Raw genomic sequence first — 18,840 nt, forward strand, 5'->3', positions numbered from 1 at the left:
CGTGCCGCGGAGACCTCCCCTTATACGCGAGACGCACAACATGTGATCCCGCGTCATGTCCCTCAATTCACCTCAATTCACCACATTCTCCGCACCTTTAAAATGCAACTAGGGGCCCATCTTACACACCATGATTGCTTTAGCACTATAGGAGTATACATTTCAAGCAACGCGGACTAATAGGTCTACAGAAGCATACATGCCAAGCAGTGATTATTTTGAGTTGTAGGAGCATGGAAATGAGCATCGATATATGATATAATGAGCATATGGGAGCATGAGCAGCGAGAATGCCGATAATCCCCTTTACAGATTGAGTCGTCGAGGGGGCCTTATTCGTCGACCTCTCCGGGAGTAAATGGCAGTTTCACTTGAGGGAGACTCCCGATCCTCTTGGTGAGCCTCGACTTGTGCCGGGGATGACTCCTCGATCGCTCTCGGGTGGAACGCGGCAGTTCCTGGGGGGGAAATGTCAGAAGGAGGAGTGCCAGAAGGTGGTGTACCTGCGGGAGGAGTACCTGAGGGAGCCAGATGGCGAACCGACACAGTGGTCTCCCTGCCATCCGGGAGCCTGACATGAGCATACTCTGGATTAGTGTCAATGAGTTCGACCCCCTCCACCAGGGGTTCATACTTGCTTTGTCGGACCGGGCGTTTCATGAACACTGTACCGGGATGGGTCAGCCAGTTGGGCACCGTTTGACCGTCAACATAACGTCGCTGGTGAGTAAACATTCGTTCGTGAGGAGTTGCATTGGTGGACGTGCAGAGCAAAGAGCGTATGGAATTCAGAGCGTCGGGAAGAGTAACCTCCCACCGCTCGGGGCCCAGTCCTCTCAATTTCAGCGCCAGAGTTACGGCTTTCCAAATAACTCCATTATACCTTTCCACCTGCCCGTTTCCCTGTGGGTTGTAACCCGTCGTTCGACTAGTTGCTATGCCGAGCTCTAGTAGGAATTGTTTTAGCCCGGCCGACATGAAACACGGCCCTCTGTCTGAATGTATGTACGAAGGTTTCCCAAACATAGCGAAGAGGTCAGAGAGACATCTCACGACAGTGCCCGAGGTCATATCCGAGCACGGAAATGCGAAAGGGAACCTTGAATATTCATCAACAACGGTGAATATGTATCTGTTGTCTGTCTCGGTCGGCAGGGGCCCTTTGAAGTCGATGTTTAGTCTCTCGAAGGGAGAAGTGGCCTTGATCAGTCTGCCAGATGCCGCGCCAAAGAATCTGGGTTTTAGTTCAGCACAAACAGGGCATGAAGCATTCATTTGTTTAATATCTTCAACAGAATAGGGAAGATTTTGTCTGCGCACGAAATGTGCCATCCTGGTTACCCCTGGGTGGCAGAGAGGCACGTGTAGGTCTTGCAAAGCCTGACTGATTGTTGCCGAACTGTAGACCCGAGAGAAGGTATCTGCAGCAGGGTTTTCCTTCCCGGGCCGGTAAACAATGTCGTAACTGTAGCAAGCTAGGTCTATCCGCCATCTCATAATTTTTTCATTCTTAATTTTCCCGTTATTTTTCCCATCAAACATGAATGCCACGGATCGTTGGTCCGTAACGAGCGTGAAGTGGTTTCCCAGTAAATAATGTCTCCATTTCCGCAGCGCTTCGACGATGGCGTACGCTTCCTTCTCTATCGCTGAGTGTCTCTGCTCGCTTCTAGAGAGAGTTCTCGAGAAGAACGCGACCGGCCGCCCAGACTGATTAAGTGTAGCAGCTATGGCGTGATTTGAAGCGTCGGTTTCCACCACGAAGGGCACCGAGCTGTCGATCGATAAAACCATGGACTTACTGATATCATCCTTGAGGTTGTGGAAAGCTCTTACAACAGCGGCATCTGGTGGAAAGTTTTTGCAATGCACTAGGGGATGTATTTTCTCGGAGTATTGCGAAATCCATCTCGCATAGCAAGCGAACATCCCGATCACCCGGCGCATTGTCTGCAAGTCCTGAGGTGGTGGAAGCTCACGGAGCGAGCGCAATCGTTCAGGATCAGGCTTAATTGTGCCGTCGGCTATCGTGTAGCCGAGAAGGTCAATTGACCTTGCCGAGAATACGCATTTCTCGTAGTTGAGAGTCAGATTATATTTTCTAGCAATGCTCAAGAATCTGTCTAGATTCCTATCATGTTCCCCCTGATCCCTACCGCACACTGTGACATTATCCACGTAAACAAAAGTGTCTTTGAGGTTTTCATCTGAGATGATGTCGTCCATAACCCGTTGGAAGCAAGCTACCCCATTCGTGACACCGAAAGGTATTCTCCTGAATTGGTAGAGGCGCCTCCCTGCCTGGAATGCAGTGTAAGATTTGTCTTCCTCTCGGATGGGAATTTGATGATAGGCGCTTCGCAAGTCGATGGTACTGAATACCTTATAATTGGCCACGCGTTCGACCATCTCGTCTATGCGCGGCAGGGGGTAGGCATCGAGTTGGGTAAAGCGATTGACCGTTTGGGAATAATCGACAACCATTCGTTTCTTATGGTTCTGACTGCTGGTTACTAACACCTGTGAGCGCCATGGCGAGTCGCTCGGTTCTATAATTCCTTCTTCCAGTAATCGCTTGGTTTCTGAAGTGATGAAATTCATGTCAGCAGTGGTATATCGCCACGATTTAATCGCTATCGGTTTGCAGACCGGCGACAAGTTAGCGAACAGCTGGGGGGACGTCACCTCCGCGGTGGTCAACGCATTTAAAATTAGACGAGGCTTGCTTCCTCCAAAGGGTATTTCGACGCTCGTGTGCTGCTTGAGGACATTATGACCCAGAATTACGTCTGCGCACAAATCACGAAGCACCAGTACCCTTACATCCCGATGCGTGTACCCTTTTACGTCCAATTCAACATTGCAGTACCCTCGTACGCGGGATTGTAGTGAGGTGGCGGCCATGCATACCGTATTGTCAGTCGGGTGGATTACCCATTTCCTGCCCTTCACTAGCGAGCTGTTGACGAAACTTTCAGAGCTACCGGTATCAATCAGTGCCTCAGCCATTTGCCCGTTAATTCGTACGTTGATGATAGCCTTGGATAGATTCCCCGGGGAGGCTGCAGTTAATTTATTTTGCGAGTAGAGAGCCGCAGAAGTGGGTTTATTTCTCCTTAGAGTAGATTTACATACCCTGGCATAATGCCCTTTCTTGTCGCAATTCATGCATGTGGCATCTCTGGCGGGACATTTTTGACGAGGGTGCCTTTTGTACCCACAAAAGAAGCATTTACCAACCGGAGCAGTTGCTGAGGAGTTTGACGTGGCCTGGGTATCCGGCTCCTTGGGTGTTTCTCCATCCCCTATGTCTGGCTGTGTCTGTGCCAGTGGGGTTCCTTGAGTTCCCACCGTAGCAGCGTTCATTAGCAGCATCGGTGTCCCAAATGACTCAGATTGCTGCTGAGCCGTATCCATCGCTCGTGCCTGATCGACTACCTTGTCAAGAGTGGGTTGCGCTTTCTCTAGTAAGCGTTGCCGTATGTGGGCTGATCTGAGTCCTTGGATGAATGCCTCCCGTGTGGCTTCCTTTCGGTGTTCCTCGGCGCTTACGGCCCGGAAGCTGCCGTCTTTTCCCAGCTGATTCAGAGCTTGCAGGAACTGATCGATTGTCTCCCCGGCTGCTTGCTTGCGTGTGTTGAGAAGATGTCGTATGTATACCTCGTTCTTGGGCTTCACATAGAGCGCTTGCAGCACCTCGATTGCTGCTTCGTAAGTGTCGCACTCCAAGAAGAGCCTGTATACGCTGGGCGAGACATGATTCACGAGAGCGGCAAATTTGTCGGCTCCTTCCTCGATGATGGTCAGATAGTGTGAGAAGGAACAGAACCAATGCGACCATTTCATTTCTGCGTCAGTCGCGTTTGGGTCTGCGTCGAACCTCTCTGGTTTGTAGATCTTGTCCATCATTGGTTGAGAGAGCCGAGAAAACCAAATGGAATAAATTGAAATGAGAGCGAGAGAAGAACCTTCAGAGTTTAGGCTTTATTCCATTTGATTGGAGCCGCTTCTGTGGGCACACCGGGGAATACAGGTTCAGCTAGGAGTACATAAGCAGTAACGTATACATGTGCGATTAATCATTGCAGACTAAATCCGCGTAAGCACGGAGTTCGATATAATCTCCATTCTCACCAGTCAATGAGCACCTTCAGTTAACGAGCATCAAGTGAACAGCCGATGTAAATGGCAATGCCCCGGGGACAACCACTCGTGCCGCGGAGACCTCCCCTTATACGCGAGACGCACAACATGTGATCCCGCGTCATGTCCCTCAATTCACCTCAATTCACCACATTAACATCTTTTTTTCCTAAATAAATACAAGTATGGAAGCAATTGATAGTATCTATGATTTGGATGATACTATTATTATCTCAAACTCCACTAAAAAGAAGATTACTTCAAGGTAAATGCAATAACTGGAACAGACTGGAATACGAATGGTACAAAAAGTTTTGAAATAAATAATCAACAAACCTATTTGAATCTCTCTGAAAGTTTCTTGTTGTGTAAATTTAAATTCACTAAAGCTGGGAATAACACAAACGCTACACTTGTAAATGATTTCTTCTGGAAAATGTTTGATAGTGTGCGTTTGTATATTGGAACACAAGAAGTTGAAGTGGTTGATTATGTCTCTGCTGTATCTGAAATGATGAAATTTACACTCTATACATTCAGTGATAGAATGGGAAAGGGGTCTGTTGAAGGTTTTATTCCTGATATGTCAACGGGAACAAACACAGACCCTGGATATACTCAAAGGAAAGGAATGTATAATGATGATACAAAAGCAGAAAATAGTTTTACTGTGGCAGTTCCTCTTAAAGGTATATTTGGATTTTGTGATCATGATAAAGTTCTGTATGGTCTTAAAATTAGATTTCAACTACAAAGGAATGATAATGAAAATCGATTGCTTTTTGGTGTTGGTAATGCTTTTGGTGATCAGAATAAATTTGTAATTGAGGAGATGAGTTGGTATATCAGTGAATATACTCCTAATCTTCAAACAGAAGAGATGTTGAATCGAAGACTTAACTCAAAGAAACCACTCAGTATATCATACCTCAAAAGAAGATGTCAACACGTTAAACTCAACCAAACTACTTACACGTGGAATTTGGGTGTTCTGGAAGGAAAGCCACGATATCTGTGGATCATTTTTAAAAAGCCAGATGGTGATACTGCGACTGATAAGAATAATGCATTGAGTGATAATGCTAAGGTGAAACAACTTCGCGTTTCTCTAGATGGAACATTTTATCCACGAGATAGATTGGAAATTAATTGGGAAAAAAATGATTTTGCTGAAGCATATAAGTCTTACCAAAAGGTGTGTGAAAGTAATGGAAATAAAGAACCTATTTTGGATATGACAGCATTTAAAAGTTTGTATACAATCTATGCGTTTGACCTGAGCGCTCAAAAGGAAACTATAAAGTCTAATTGAGTGGATACTTCCCTATACATTGAAAGAGGAGAGAGTGAAGAAGTTGATACATATTGTTTGCTTTTGGAAGAAACAGAATTACAGATTAATACAGATAATGGTGTGATGATTCGTCTCACATAATTTTTTGTTAAATAAATGAGTGGCAAAGTACCAACTGGGGTATATGTTAATCAAATCAATCTTCATAAACTATCATCTTGTGTTCAAAATCAAAAGCCTTGTACGATTAACGTTAATACAATTCAGAGAAAAGGAGCAGTAAGAATTGATGTTTTGCTCACAAGAGAACAGGTTAAAATCTTGAATGACACTGGCTCACTTAAAATTAAAATGACAAAACCAATGTTGAAAAAATATTCAATAAGAGAGACGAGTGGAGGATTTCTCCCATTTCTAATTCCTTTATTTGCTGGTTTAAGTGCGGTTGGAGCATTGACGGGTGGTATTTCAACAGCGGTGAAAACTGCCAACGAAAGGAAGGCTCAACTCCAGGCTCAAAAAGAATTGGAAAGACATAACAAAGAGTTGGAGAAACAAATTAGTGGAAGTGGTGCAATTGTAGATTTTGCTGAAAAACTTGAAGGTCTGCCTGATAAAGCGAGATTGTTAGTTGGAGATATGCTTTCTTCTATAGCACAAGCAGGTGTAAAATTAACGAAAAGAGGTAATGGATTATATCTTTCTAATAAATAAATGAGCATTGATGAGTGGTTTAAAGAATTTGGAAAGAATACAACATCAAATTTACAACTTGTCAAATATTGTAAGAAATTAAAAATTCATAATGTGGTTATTTGTATGAGAGATAAATTAACAAATGTGCCGAAACATACAAAGAATATTATTATGAACTTAGAAGATAATAATGGGAACGGTTCTCATTGGGTTTGTATTTTTAATAGTCAAGACAAATATTATTTTGATAGTTTTCGTCTTCCACCACCTGTTGAAGTCATAAAATTCTTACAGAATGGTGTTTATCAAACATTTCGAGTCCAAGAATTAAATTCTAAGTCTTGTGGTCAATTATGTCTATATGTGTTATTTCAACTCAACAAAAATTAAAAATTTTATGATATTATTTTTAATCTAATATAAATGACTTATGTTGGTAAAGATGGTTCTATCTTTGGTGTATCTCAAGAACTGCATATTGATTTATCAAATTATTACACAAAGGCACAGGCTGAACGACATAAATATAATATAACCAAAAATATTAACATGAAAAATGCTTATAAATTAAAAAATTATCCAAGCCCGACTGACGCGAATGACTTGGTGAGATTAAGCGATTTATCACAATATATATACTTAAATAAAACGGCTGTGTATTCCAAAGATACAGAAGTGTTGATATTATCTCCAGGTCATACAGAATTCACAGTTCGAATTAAAATAAATTTTTATAAAGAAGGGCGTATCGTTTGTATGAGAATAGAACAATGGGGGTATGATATGAATGATTTAGGGTATAATTGGTCATTTAAAATTAACCTCGAAGACCTGGAACAATTAAATCAGTCTCGTAAGGAAGAATATTATCCACTTGGTATCGAGAATGAGTTTTGTGAGGCCACGATTAGTAAACAACAAATAAAAGAATTTAATAAGGGTAAATATAGTAATGGTTTTGCCCTTGTTTATATCATGAAAACAGAAAAAACAGGATTATATATAATAAGTAAGGAAATACAAAATGATTTAACTATGGGAAGATGGGGAGGTGTTTCGTGCCATAATATTATTCTAACATATATTTCTAATCCATAAATGACAGCAAGAAGGCTTCAAGAAAATTATCATTTCTGTGTCCAAGCATACCTTCAAGAAAAGGGTATTCGGTATTTTAATAAATATGTTCTACAACATAAGAATGAGGTATTTTCAATAAAAGATTGGCATTATGCTGATGTTGATAAACCGACAACTTTAGATTTAATTGGAATGTTAAATAATGAAAAAATTATAAAGTTAAGAAAAGGCTCTTCGAAATTCAAAAGAAATTTTATTGGTTTCCTGTTGTAAAAAAAATTATTTTGAATACAGGAATAACAAGAAATCCTGATGAATATATGTATGATATTCTATGGGGTATAAGCGATTCAAGGATAATAAGGGATGAGGAAGGAGTTGAAGAAGAGAGGGAAGAGGAGGAAAAGGAGAAGAGAGAGAAGGAGGAGAGGGAGAAGAAAGAGAAGGAGGAAAAGGAGAAGAGAGAGAAGGAGGAGAGGGAGAAGAAAGAGAAGGAGGAGAGAGAGAAGGAGAGGGAGAAGGAGAGGGAGGAAAGAGCGAGACAAAATAAATATCAAAATATGGAAACCAGTGAGATTAAAAAAGATTGGTGGTATTACAGAAAATAACTCAACCCACCAAGGAGGAAAACAAAGAATTGGCAAGTCTATTTGCAATACTTTCGACAAGAATATTGACATCGACAAGATATTCATTTTAATTCAAGTTTTTCATTTTTATTTTTTTTCTTAAATAAATGGAGGAGAGAGTGAATGCATTTCTAAGGATTCTTTATGTTTTAAAAATTAAGATTCAAATGTGCATGTTGGAAACTAAAAAGGTTTTTGCACTCTGCAGGAATTTTTCACATAAATAAATGAGTTATTGTCTCAAATGTAAAAAGAAAACTAATACTAAAAATATTTCATATATTAAAAGTAAAAATAACAGGGTTATACAAAAAGGTATATGTTCGGTGTGTGGTTCAAAAAAAATAAATTTATCTCCAAACACAAACGAGGAGGAGATATACAAAAGTTTTTATCAGGAAGTAAATTTACAACTACTGGAATACCAGGGGAATTACATCTTCCAGGGTATTCTTTCTGTGGTCCAGGCACAAACTTGGATAAAAGATTAGATGAGGCAGACAATCCTAAATCCTGGAGTAAACCAATCAATAGAGTTGATGAAGTGTGCATGAGACACGATATTGATTATGGGAATACCACAACGTTGGAAGAAAAGCATGAAGCCGATAGAGAAATGTTGTATAATTTGTCTCTTATACAAAATCCAACCTTGAGAGAAAAAGTTGATCGGTTCATTGTGAAGAAGATGATCAGTGCTAAATTGAAACTTGGACTTGGAAATTCAAAAAACTTATAGGCTCTAATGATGTCATTAAGACTGAAGAGCAATTAGCTGATGAATTACATAAACCAATATTCACAAAGTTTCAGAGAAGGAAAGTTTATTCCAAGGAAGTAGATTATATCTGGTCTGCTGATTTGATTGAACTCAATAATGATAAGGGGTACAAGTATGCTTTAACCGTTATTGATTTGAGGAGTAGATACGCATGGGTTGTACCATTAAAAAACAAAACAGGTAATACTCTTATGTTGGCCTTTCAACAGATATTTAATAAAAGTAAGAGAAAACCTAAAAAATTGTGGACTGATGAGGGTAGAGAGTTTTATAACAAGACATTTATGAATTTTCTAAAAAATAACAGTATTACATTATACAGTACCTTTAATGAAGGGAAGGCAGTTGTTGTTGAACGTTTTAATCGTACCTTAAAAGAGAGACTATATAAAAAATTCACACAACTCGGTTCACAACAACGGTCATCTTTTATTCAGGATATTGTGGATAAGTATAATGACACGATTCACACGTCAACAAATATGAAACCATCAGAAACATTTACAAAATTAAAATATGAAAAAGAGATTAATGTCAGAAAACCTAAGTTCAAAGTTGGTGATATCGTAAGAATATATAGGTGGAAATCTCATTTTGTAAAGGGTTTTACAAAACGATGGACGAACGAACTTTTTAAAATTGCTGATGTAATAGATACGGTTCCTTGGACTTATAAGATATATGATTTGGAAGGGGAAGAGATTTTCGGTTCATTTTATTCACAGGAATTACAAAAGACAAAGATAAATTGAAATTTTTTGACTCCGCCCCTTTTTGACTCCACCCACACAAAACCCACCCCCACACAAACCCCACACAAACCCCACCACACACAAACCCCCCACAAGCTCCACACAAGCTCCACCCAATATTCATCATATTCACATAATTAGTGATTAGTTAATTAGTTCCCCACAAACAACATGTTTATTTAATTAAAAAATTATCCACCCATCCACACAAGCTCCACTCATCCACCCATCCACCCATCCATTTATCCACACAAAGCTCATCCACATAAGCCTCATCCACATTCACCCCTCCCACATGAGCCCCACCGAAGCTCCGCCCACATAAACCCTGCCCACATAAACCCTGCCCACACAAGCTCCACCCACACAAGCTCCACCCACATAAACCCTGCCCACACAAACCCCTCCCACATAAACCCTGCCCACATAAACCCTGCCCTCATAAATCCCATCCACACAAGTCTCTCCCACACAAGCCCCACCCACATAAATGCCCTCCCACAAGCCCCGCCCACACACGCCCCGCCCACACCGAAGGCCCGCCCACATAAACCCCACCCACACAAGCCCCACCCCCCTCATCCCCCTGTGCGCCCCTACTTTGACCCACCACCTCCCTCATCCCACCCCCACCCTTCCCCACACACACACATGGGGAGGGGTGGGATGAGGGGTGATGAGTCGTTGGGGGAGCGCACCTACCCCCCCCCCCCCTCCCCCTCCCTCCCTCTCCTTCATGTCTTGATTCTCTTTTTGAAATTCAAAATCAAGTAATTGTAAACACAACAAATATAATTAATCAAAATTGAAAATATTAAATATTCATTTGCGAGAATGTATAATCTTTCCCAGCAATCTTCTTCAGATGTCTTGTGATTTCGAAACTCAGACACCATATTCTGTTTTGAAACAAAAAGTGGATAATAATTAGGTTTTATAAAGATAATTACATGGTAATATGAGTAAGCCTGGTGTTGGTTCTAAGTTCAAACCTCGTTGACCACTGAATTAACACACCAGGAGGCCGACTCAGCCTGTCATCCTTCCAAGACCAATAAAATGAATTCCAGTGTACTGGTAAAACCGCGTCCAAACTAATGATGCAACCAACATAAGACGACATTCCAAAGAGAGTGATATTAATAAAAGAATAACCAAATAATAATTCAGAAACATTTACCTCCAGAAAATCATGTGTTGTACCAGATTGCTTCAACATTTGATGTTGTGTGATAGCGCTGAAAAAAAAAAAAAATAATGAGTCAAGGGTATAGATGGAGAGACAGACAGAGAGAGGTAGGTAGAAAGACAGACAGAGATACAAAGAGACAGACAGGGAGAGATAGAGAGAGACAAACAGACAGGGAAAGAGACACACACACACACATACACACATATACACACACAGACACACACACACATACACATTCACACACACGCACACACACACACATAAACATATATATATATACACACACACACACACACACACACACACACACACACACACACACACACACACACACACACACACACACACACACACACACACGTGTCTCACCATTGGTTTAATTTATTCGAGATCAGAGGCCGTGATAAGACTTCGTACCAGTCATTATAATATAAATGTTTTTCAATTCTCTTCTAAAATCATTGACCTCTTCAATAAATCATTGAAGGATTGACCTCTTCAATAAATCAATAAACCTAAAATCATTGACCTCATTCATTTGATGCACCTCATTGTGATATGTAAACTCCACTTCTTCCAAGGACCTGCCAGGAAAAAATATATATTTTCGCATTATCACGATTTAATTTATAATCAATTGCTTCATTGTTCAAAGAGGAAACCATACACAAACTTACCAACTTTGTAGTGAGCTGTTATCTTCATCGGAAGAGAGTGAGTCCATGTCTCAGTTTTTTTTTACCATTGGTACAAGATGGCAAAAAGATCAGAGGCCGTGATAAGACGTCGTGTCAGTCTTTAAAAATGTTTTTTAATTCTCTTCTAAGATGATTGACCTCTTCAATAAGAGCATTAATTTCATGCACCTCGTCGTGATATGTAAACTGCTCTTCTTCCAAGGACCTGCCAAGAAAAAAAAATATATATATATATATCAGAATTATCACGATTTAATTTATAATCAATTGCTTCATCGTTCAAAGAGGAACCTATACACAGGCTTACCAACTTTGTGTTGAGCTGTTTTGTTCGCGGAAGAAAGATCGCTCATGTCTCAGTTGTAAAAATGAAAATCCCGTCTGGCAGAAACTTTGTCTGGCGAATCACTTATAAAGCAACGATGAGGAGATTGCTTAATCATTGGGTGTGGCCACAGGAAATGACGCTTCGGGTGAGACAGCTTGGAAAATAACTGGGAGATATATTCTCAAAAGTGTATGAATCATTTTTAAAACATACTTAAAATACCCTAAAATGGTTTTGATTAAACATGTTTTCAGTTCGTGTTCTGAGATAAAATATAAACACGAGACCTTGTCTCACAGAATAGTTCCTGTTTTTTTTCACAGCATGACTGCCTAAAAACACTTCCTCATTTTCACAGCACGACCGTGTCAAAAAAACACTTCCTCATTTTCACGGTATGAACTGAAAACATTTGAAACAAAGCTTTTTTTATAGCGTGGTTTATACACAAAAATGATTTGCAACTCGGGCGGTGGCCAGATGAGATCATTAAGAGAAGTTTATCATTTCGTAATGGCACAAAAGGGGTATCTTAAAAAATATAAAGATTCAAATGTTTTGTTTTTCAATATTTTAGATGGGGATTATTGTGCAAAGAAAATTAAACTATTGAAGGAATTTGAGAATGAACAAATGTTTATAGGTTCAATGAGTGAGCTAAACAATATGCATCGGTTATTTGATAAAGAGTGTCCCGAGGCTTAGACGTTTTAGATATTTCTTTAGAATCACCTTTAACAAATCTTTATCTTATTGTATGGATTATTTGAAAAAAAAAAAGTGTCCCCAGGTTAAAAGGGGAGACAAATAAATATACCTTGGGATAAAAAGGGGGTTTATTTTTATGGAAAAAATATGAATCGCTGAAAATCCCCCATTCATTTACATGGGGAAAAGTGAGCCAGAACCAGTATATTCACCCTACTGGCGAACTTGTAGAACGTTAAAATATCTTCCAGAATGTGTGGTCACTTTTTGTCTATCTTCTTTGGTTTTCATTTTACGACATGTCAAAAATGGGTGATTTTCAACTTTGGGGGTTCTGGGGCCTCACTGGGGTAAAATACAGACATAGTGTAAACATATTTGGAATCCCCTCTTCACGTCCTATCAGAATCTGTCATTAAATTTTTTCAACTCTCATTTGCATATCTGGCATATTTAATGAGGCGAATCGGCATCATTTTAATCATATAAATTATGTAACGATTTCGATGAAATTAACAACTTAAGATTGCAATGGAACCTCGCAAATGTGTGCAAAAGTTTGAGGCTGTCGTATTACCCCTTCTGAAGAAGAAGATGTTTTTCGGTTTTGGAGAAAATCCAATATGGCCGCCATACCACGTGACCGACGTCATCAATCAAAGTATAAACATCAAGTGGAGAGTTATTAAGGTGTTAAGTTTCATTGAATTTCATCAAAGCATTGTTTTCATTTAACGACATTTCAAAAATGGGTGATTTTAAACTTTGGGGGTCTCTGGTGCCTCACTGGGGTCAAGTCCAGACATGGTATAAACATATTTGGAGTCCCCTGTTAATGGACTATCTAAATCTGTCATTAAATTTTTTCAACTCTCATTTGCATATTTTGCATATTTAATGAGGCGAATCGGCATCATTTTAATCATATAAATTATGTAACGATTTCGATGAAATTAACAACTTAAGATTGCAATGGAACCTCGCAAATGTGTGCAAAAGTTTGAGGCTGTCGTATTACCCCTTCTGGAGAAGATGTTTTTCGGTTTTGGAGAAAATCCAATATGGCCGCCATACCACGTGACCGACGTCATCAATCAAAGTATAAACATCAAGTGGAGAGTTATTAAGGTGTTAAGTTTCATTGAATTTCATCAAAGCATTGTTTTCATTTAACGACATTTCAAAAATGGGTGATTTTAAACTTTGGGGGTCTCTGGGGCCTCACTGGGGTCAAATCCAGACATGGTATAAACATATTTGGAGTCCCCTGTTAATGGACTATCTAAATCTGTCATTAAATTTTTTCAACTCTCATTTGCATATTTTGCATATTTAATGAGGCGAATCGGCATCATTTAAAATCATATAAATTAAATAACGATTTTGACCAAATTAACAACTTAACATTCCCATGGAATAGTGGACATGTGTGCAAAAGCTTGAGGCTGTTGGCTTATCCCTTCTGGAGAAGATGTTTTTAGGTTTTGGAGAAAATCCAATATGGCCGCCATACCACGTGACCTACGTCATCAAATGTTTCATAGTATAAACTTCAGGTGGTGAGTAATTATCCTGTTAAGTTTCGTTCAATTTCATCGAACAGTTTTCCCTCCAGATCCGCCACAAAATCGGTCAGTAGAACATAAAAACGCCTTTAATAATAATACTAACGATTTCAATAGAGCTTCAGCCATGCTTGAAGCCCAAATAATGGTTGGCCTGTGCAGCATTGCTCTGCTCACGGAAGGTCACGTGAGCCAAGACAATGGGATTTACACTGAAACTGGTTTCTAGGTAACTCTAACACGCTCCTCTTCCACCTAGTTATTGTGTTTTTATTTTACCTTTACCGTATTTACATTAAAAATTACTGTAGCTGTAAACTTTAAAACAAATAGCTCATTCTCATCACTAATTCTTGATTCACTTGAGCTATACAGTGTAGCTGCTTGCAGAATGCATGCACAATCAACTTCATCAAACATGCAAAGCTCCCTCACAATCCGCAGAATCAAAGATTAAGGTTGAGACTCTTCGAGCCAGATTAAGTGCCTATTCACTCCGATACCAGCTCAATATGGAACGCCCACGACCGATCGGGCAGTGCACTGGGCACCTTACCTCGCCGGTGTCCTCATGAAGATGAAACCTGAGCGGTGGTTTGAACCGGCGAGGAGATGAATTTAATAATGAGCATTACCTGAATATTCTGGAAAAGGTTTTAAAACCAAATCAGATATTCCCAACCAGTGATCAATAGCAGTCTGAATAACACACAAGACACAGTGAGTTTATAATGTGTATTTAAAATGGGATGGGAATGAACAGGAAAGCAATGATTTTAATACAAAATAAACAGGCTCATTTACAAATAAAATACGTGACCTGGGGTTTCATGCAAATGATAGAATCTTAGGTATTCTAACTTAAGGCCTCAAGCATTGCACAAAAGACCAGAGAGAGGAATGAGACACGGGATAATTGGGCGCGGTCCGTTCAATCACCGCAAGTCTAACATGGTGTTTATGACCACAGAGGTGAAAGGCAGACAGGAACCATGGCCGTGCAGATCAGAAAGGGGGCTCGGCACAATGCTAGGGGCGCAGCCTGAGTGGTAGAGGAACGGATCACATGATGATGGGTACTGCTCGCCCATCTCCTCATCTGGTCAGCCCTTCTCTGTCCTGCAATCCAGAAATGACGGAACTGTACTTTCCAGCTGAACACCGAACTAGACTGAATTGAATTGGCCTACAGCCCTTTTTATCATCTCGGCTGATGCCCCGCCCCCTAATGTCACCAAACCCTACCCGCTCTGCGCTTATTGGCCATTGAGGCACCACTCAAGCCAAGGAAGATAAGGTATAAGAGAAGTGCAAAGGTGAAATGGAAAAGGGGGTGAGGTGGGGGGATGATTTATTTTTTGCAGGGCTCGCTCCTGTTCAACATTATGTAATGTCCTAATGCTCTTTTCTTCCTCCCCCAGGTGTTTCAAGGTAACAGGGATTCCGACAGCAATGTGAGAAACCAATTGGATCCACCAATCTCTGCCATGGCCATCCGCGTCTACCCCCTGCAATGGAACGGCTGGCCGACACTTCGCCTTGAATTTATTGGCTGTTTCACAGAGCAATGAATCTGTTTAATGGCGAGATTGAACCTTAGCTTACTTCATCATTCACTTATTTTACAAAGAAGACAGAAATACAGTGTGCCATAAAATAGAGTGCCTAAAGAAAATTTTAGCTTTTTATTCCATCACTCTTTTCTCGACACCATTTTAAATAGTGCCACCAATGTAATCCAATGCTATCAACCTTGCATCGCCACCATATTACTCTAGACTAATAACACTGATTAATACTAGCAATTTTTCAGAGTATCACAGTCCACATAATTAATTATCAATAAATTGGCAATTGCTTTGCTTCTGAACCAATAAAATTTCTTAGCTTCCAAAAAATAATCATTGATCTTATGCTTCGCTCTGTGGTTTCATGACCACTCTTCAAAACTTTTCCAATGAAATGTCTGAATTTAGTTGATCTGAAGAGTAGTTTTTAAGTCTTTAAATCTGTAAATGTGACTGTAATTCAGATTTTTGTATCATTACCTTGAGAGTTACCAAAAACTTCCTGCTTCAAAACTAATGTTCAAGTGTTTGCTTATTTACACCTGATTCTTATCTAATCCATTAACTATGATGAATCAAATAAACAATAACTATAACATTTTATTTTGCAAAGTGTGTGAGTGATTATTTGACTGTTAAATGCATATCTTGTGTACAATAGTTTGTGTATTAAAAGAATACTAGTAGTATAATATTTTAATAATGCATGTTCTGAACCCCCCCCCCCCCGGCTCCCCGGCTCCCCCACACCCTCTCCACCTCTACAACACATTCTCTCCTCACCTCCAAACAACCCCCTCTCTTTACCTCCTCTTATCCCTATCAACCAAAGCAGTTAAGAGATTCAACAACTCGCCATAACAATTAGATTCACACCATTACCCGAGACTGGTTTCCAAATGCAACATCAGAGGACTTCATTTGAAATGACGGGTTTGTGTTTATCTCAATTTAGTTGTGTTTTCAAAATGATGCCTAACCTAGGTGATGAGTTAATTATTCTTTTTAATATTTAATTTTATATATACTGTATGTTTTAAAAGATTAATTAAACTGGATATGAATATTCTTCTTTATTTTAGGTAACTGGTGTGCATTCAAAATGAAAAATAAACCTTTCCCAGGTGATTATAATATATTTGTTTTGGAAGGGTTTGCTGGAAGATGGAAATCTGAATATGATTATGAAACATAGGGGCAATATGCTGAGGTGTTCACTTGGTCGTGGCTGGATAAGATAGCCAGGGAACCACTGCTAAGCATCAATGACCCACAAAATATGTAACGGAGAAGAAAGTAAATATCTATGGATTTTTTTTTCAATCCTGTGAACAAAGTTTGGTGCATCACGGATGATAATGTTGTGGTCAAGTTTCATTGAAATTGTGGGTTTTCAGAGAATAAAGCAAATTCATATTTTTAGGAGCAACTTCCCCCCCCCCCCCCAAAGAACCCCTTAGATGCCAAATTTTTTTAAATAGTGTGAACAATCTTTGGAACATCATGGGTGATGAAGGTTGTGGTCAAGTTTCATCGAAATTGTGTGTGTAGTTTCAGAGAAGAAAGCAAATACATACTTTGGGGGACAACCCCCATAGACACCGATTTTTCTCAAGTCATGAACAAACTTTGGTATTTCAGGGGTGATGAAGGTTGTAGTCAAGTTTCATCAGAAATGTGTGTGTCGTTTTTGAGAAGAAAGCAAATACCTCTTTTGGGGAGATATCACCCCCTGTAAACTCCCTCCATAGACCCCCTCACACCAAAGTTTTTTTTAATACCGTGAACAAACTTTGGTGCATCATGGGTGATGAAGGTTGTGGTCAAATTTATCAGAATTGCATGTGTAGTTTCTGAGAAGAAAGCAATCACCTATTTTGGGGGCAACCCCCTTATGGCCCAATTTTTTTTAATGCCATGAACAAACTTTTGTTCATACATGGTGATGAACTTTGTGGTAAAGTTTCATCGAAATATTATGTGTAGTTTCAGAGAAGTTGCAAGTATTTGCGGAAGGACGGACGGACTGACTGGCTGGCTGGCTGATTGACTGACGATGTGCCATCCCATAAGCTCCCCGGATCTATGTTCCAGGTGAGCTAAAAACTCAAGGGTTGGCTTTCTTAAAATATTAGGTTGGCATAATATTGTAACCAAAATTTGTTAGCATTCTGACTGGTGGGTCTGGAGAGGAAGGTCTTTGAAGGAATTTATGTGATTTTCCCAAACATTTACTAAGTACACCATTTTAACACACTTCCAGTCATGTGATCGGCATGACCTCCGCAATTTAACATCCCCACCCTGGCCTAATGTTGTAACCCAAATTTGGTGGCATTCTGACTGATGGGTCTGGAGAAGAACATTTTTGAAGAAATTTTCCAGGTCAGCCATTTTAACCTACTTGAAGTCATGTGACCAGAACAAGCTTTGCAATTCCTGTTACCAGTCAGGAGAGGGACGTTGCTGCCAAGTTTCAGCCGGATCGGCCCAGCGCTTTGGCTAGAGAAGTCGAAATAAGAGACGCACGGTTCGCGATGACAATACCTTATCTGGAATTTAAATTCCAAATAAGCAAAAAATGAACATTTCACAGGTTTCTAAATGGCTTCACAAAATGTAGAATTGCAAGCAATGGATGAAAGAGAGATTTTCCAGTACAAATCACAAAGCAAATGATAGACTTCCCACACTAAGATGAGAGACATGTTTGTCATCTTATCCTATATTTTGACCTGTCTGGTTGTCTATCCCTTAGGCAAGCACAAACCGTTTGACCTAGAACTGCCAAATTTGGCATGGGACCTGTCTGTTTGTTTATCTGTCCTTTATGCAAGAGAAAACCATTTGACCTTGAGCTACCAAGAAAGGAGTGTGTAGCGCACGGGGTCTGCAACATCACTGTAGTTAGATTTGGCACAATTCCAGATTTTGGTGCATGAAAATCGGTCCTGCCATTTTCTGCCACATCAGGTCCCGTCATGTGCGTAATGGTTGTTACAGGAGGTTAATGTGGCAATGTTTTTTTTTGCAGCTCTCGAAAATCCCAACAACTTTACCATGCCACCAAAGAAACAAGCAAGTTTGGGCAGATCTACATCAGCAGGCAGAAAAAAAAGATGCCTGGGAGCAGGAAAGCTCATACAGACAATCACGCCTTGAAGCTGACCATGAACGACATGCAACAGCCAGAGCAACAGTAACATTGAAAGACAATCTCCTCAGAAAAAAGCCTTTTGTCTTAAGCTTTATTTTATTTAAACTGGGGGAATAATGTGAAATTTTTCCTGGGCAACGCTGGCCACCTCAGCTAGTTGTCTATAAATCTATATATAAAAGGAGCTGTGCGTGTGAGTTCCAGACCCTCTATACCTTCAGACCCCTTGACACCCCGAAGACCCCTTAA

At 40.0% G+C, this 18,840-nt stretch overlaps 1 protein-coding gene across 3 annotated transcripts in view; it reads left to right on the plus strand.

The window, feature by feature from the left end:
* LOC147031243 (venom prothrombin activator pseutarin-C non-catalytic subunit-like) overlaps positions 1-16,037 on the plus strand; it is a 460,275-nt gene extending 444,238 nt beyond the window's left edge. For all 3 annotated transcript variants that reach the window (XM_085860320.1, XM_085860315.1, XM_085860319.1), the window contains one exon: positions 15,288-16,037. In XM_085860320.1, coding sequence (XP_085716446.1) covers positions 15,288-15,437 — 150 coding nt within the window. In that variant the 3' untranslated portion in view covers positions 15,438-16,037. The remainder of the gene's footprint in view (positions 1-15,287) is intronic.
* The last annotated feature ends 2,803 nt before the right edge of the window (positions 16,038-18,840 follow it).

This window comes from Eptatretus burgeri, chromosome 2, assembly GCF_056783735.1.
Source record: "Eptatretus burgeri isolate ZD-2024b chromosome 2, Ebu_testis_v1, whole genome shotgun sequence".
Taxonomy (NCBI): domain Eukaryota; kingdom Metazoa; phylum Chordata; class Myxini; order Myxiniformes; family Myxinidae; genus Eptatretus; species Eptatretus burgeri.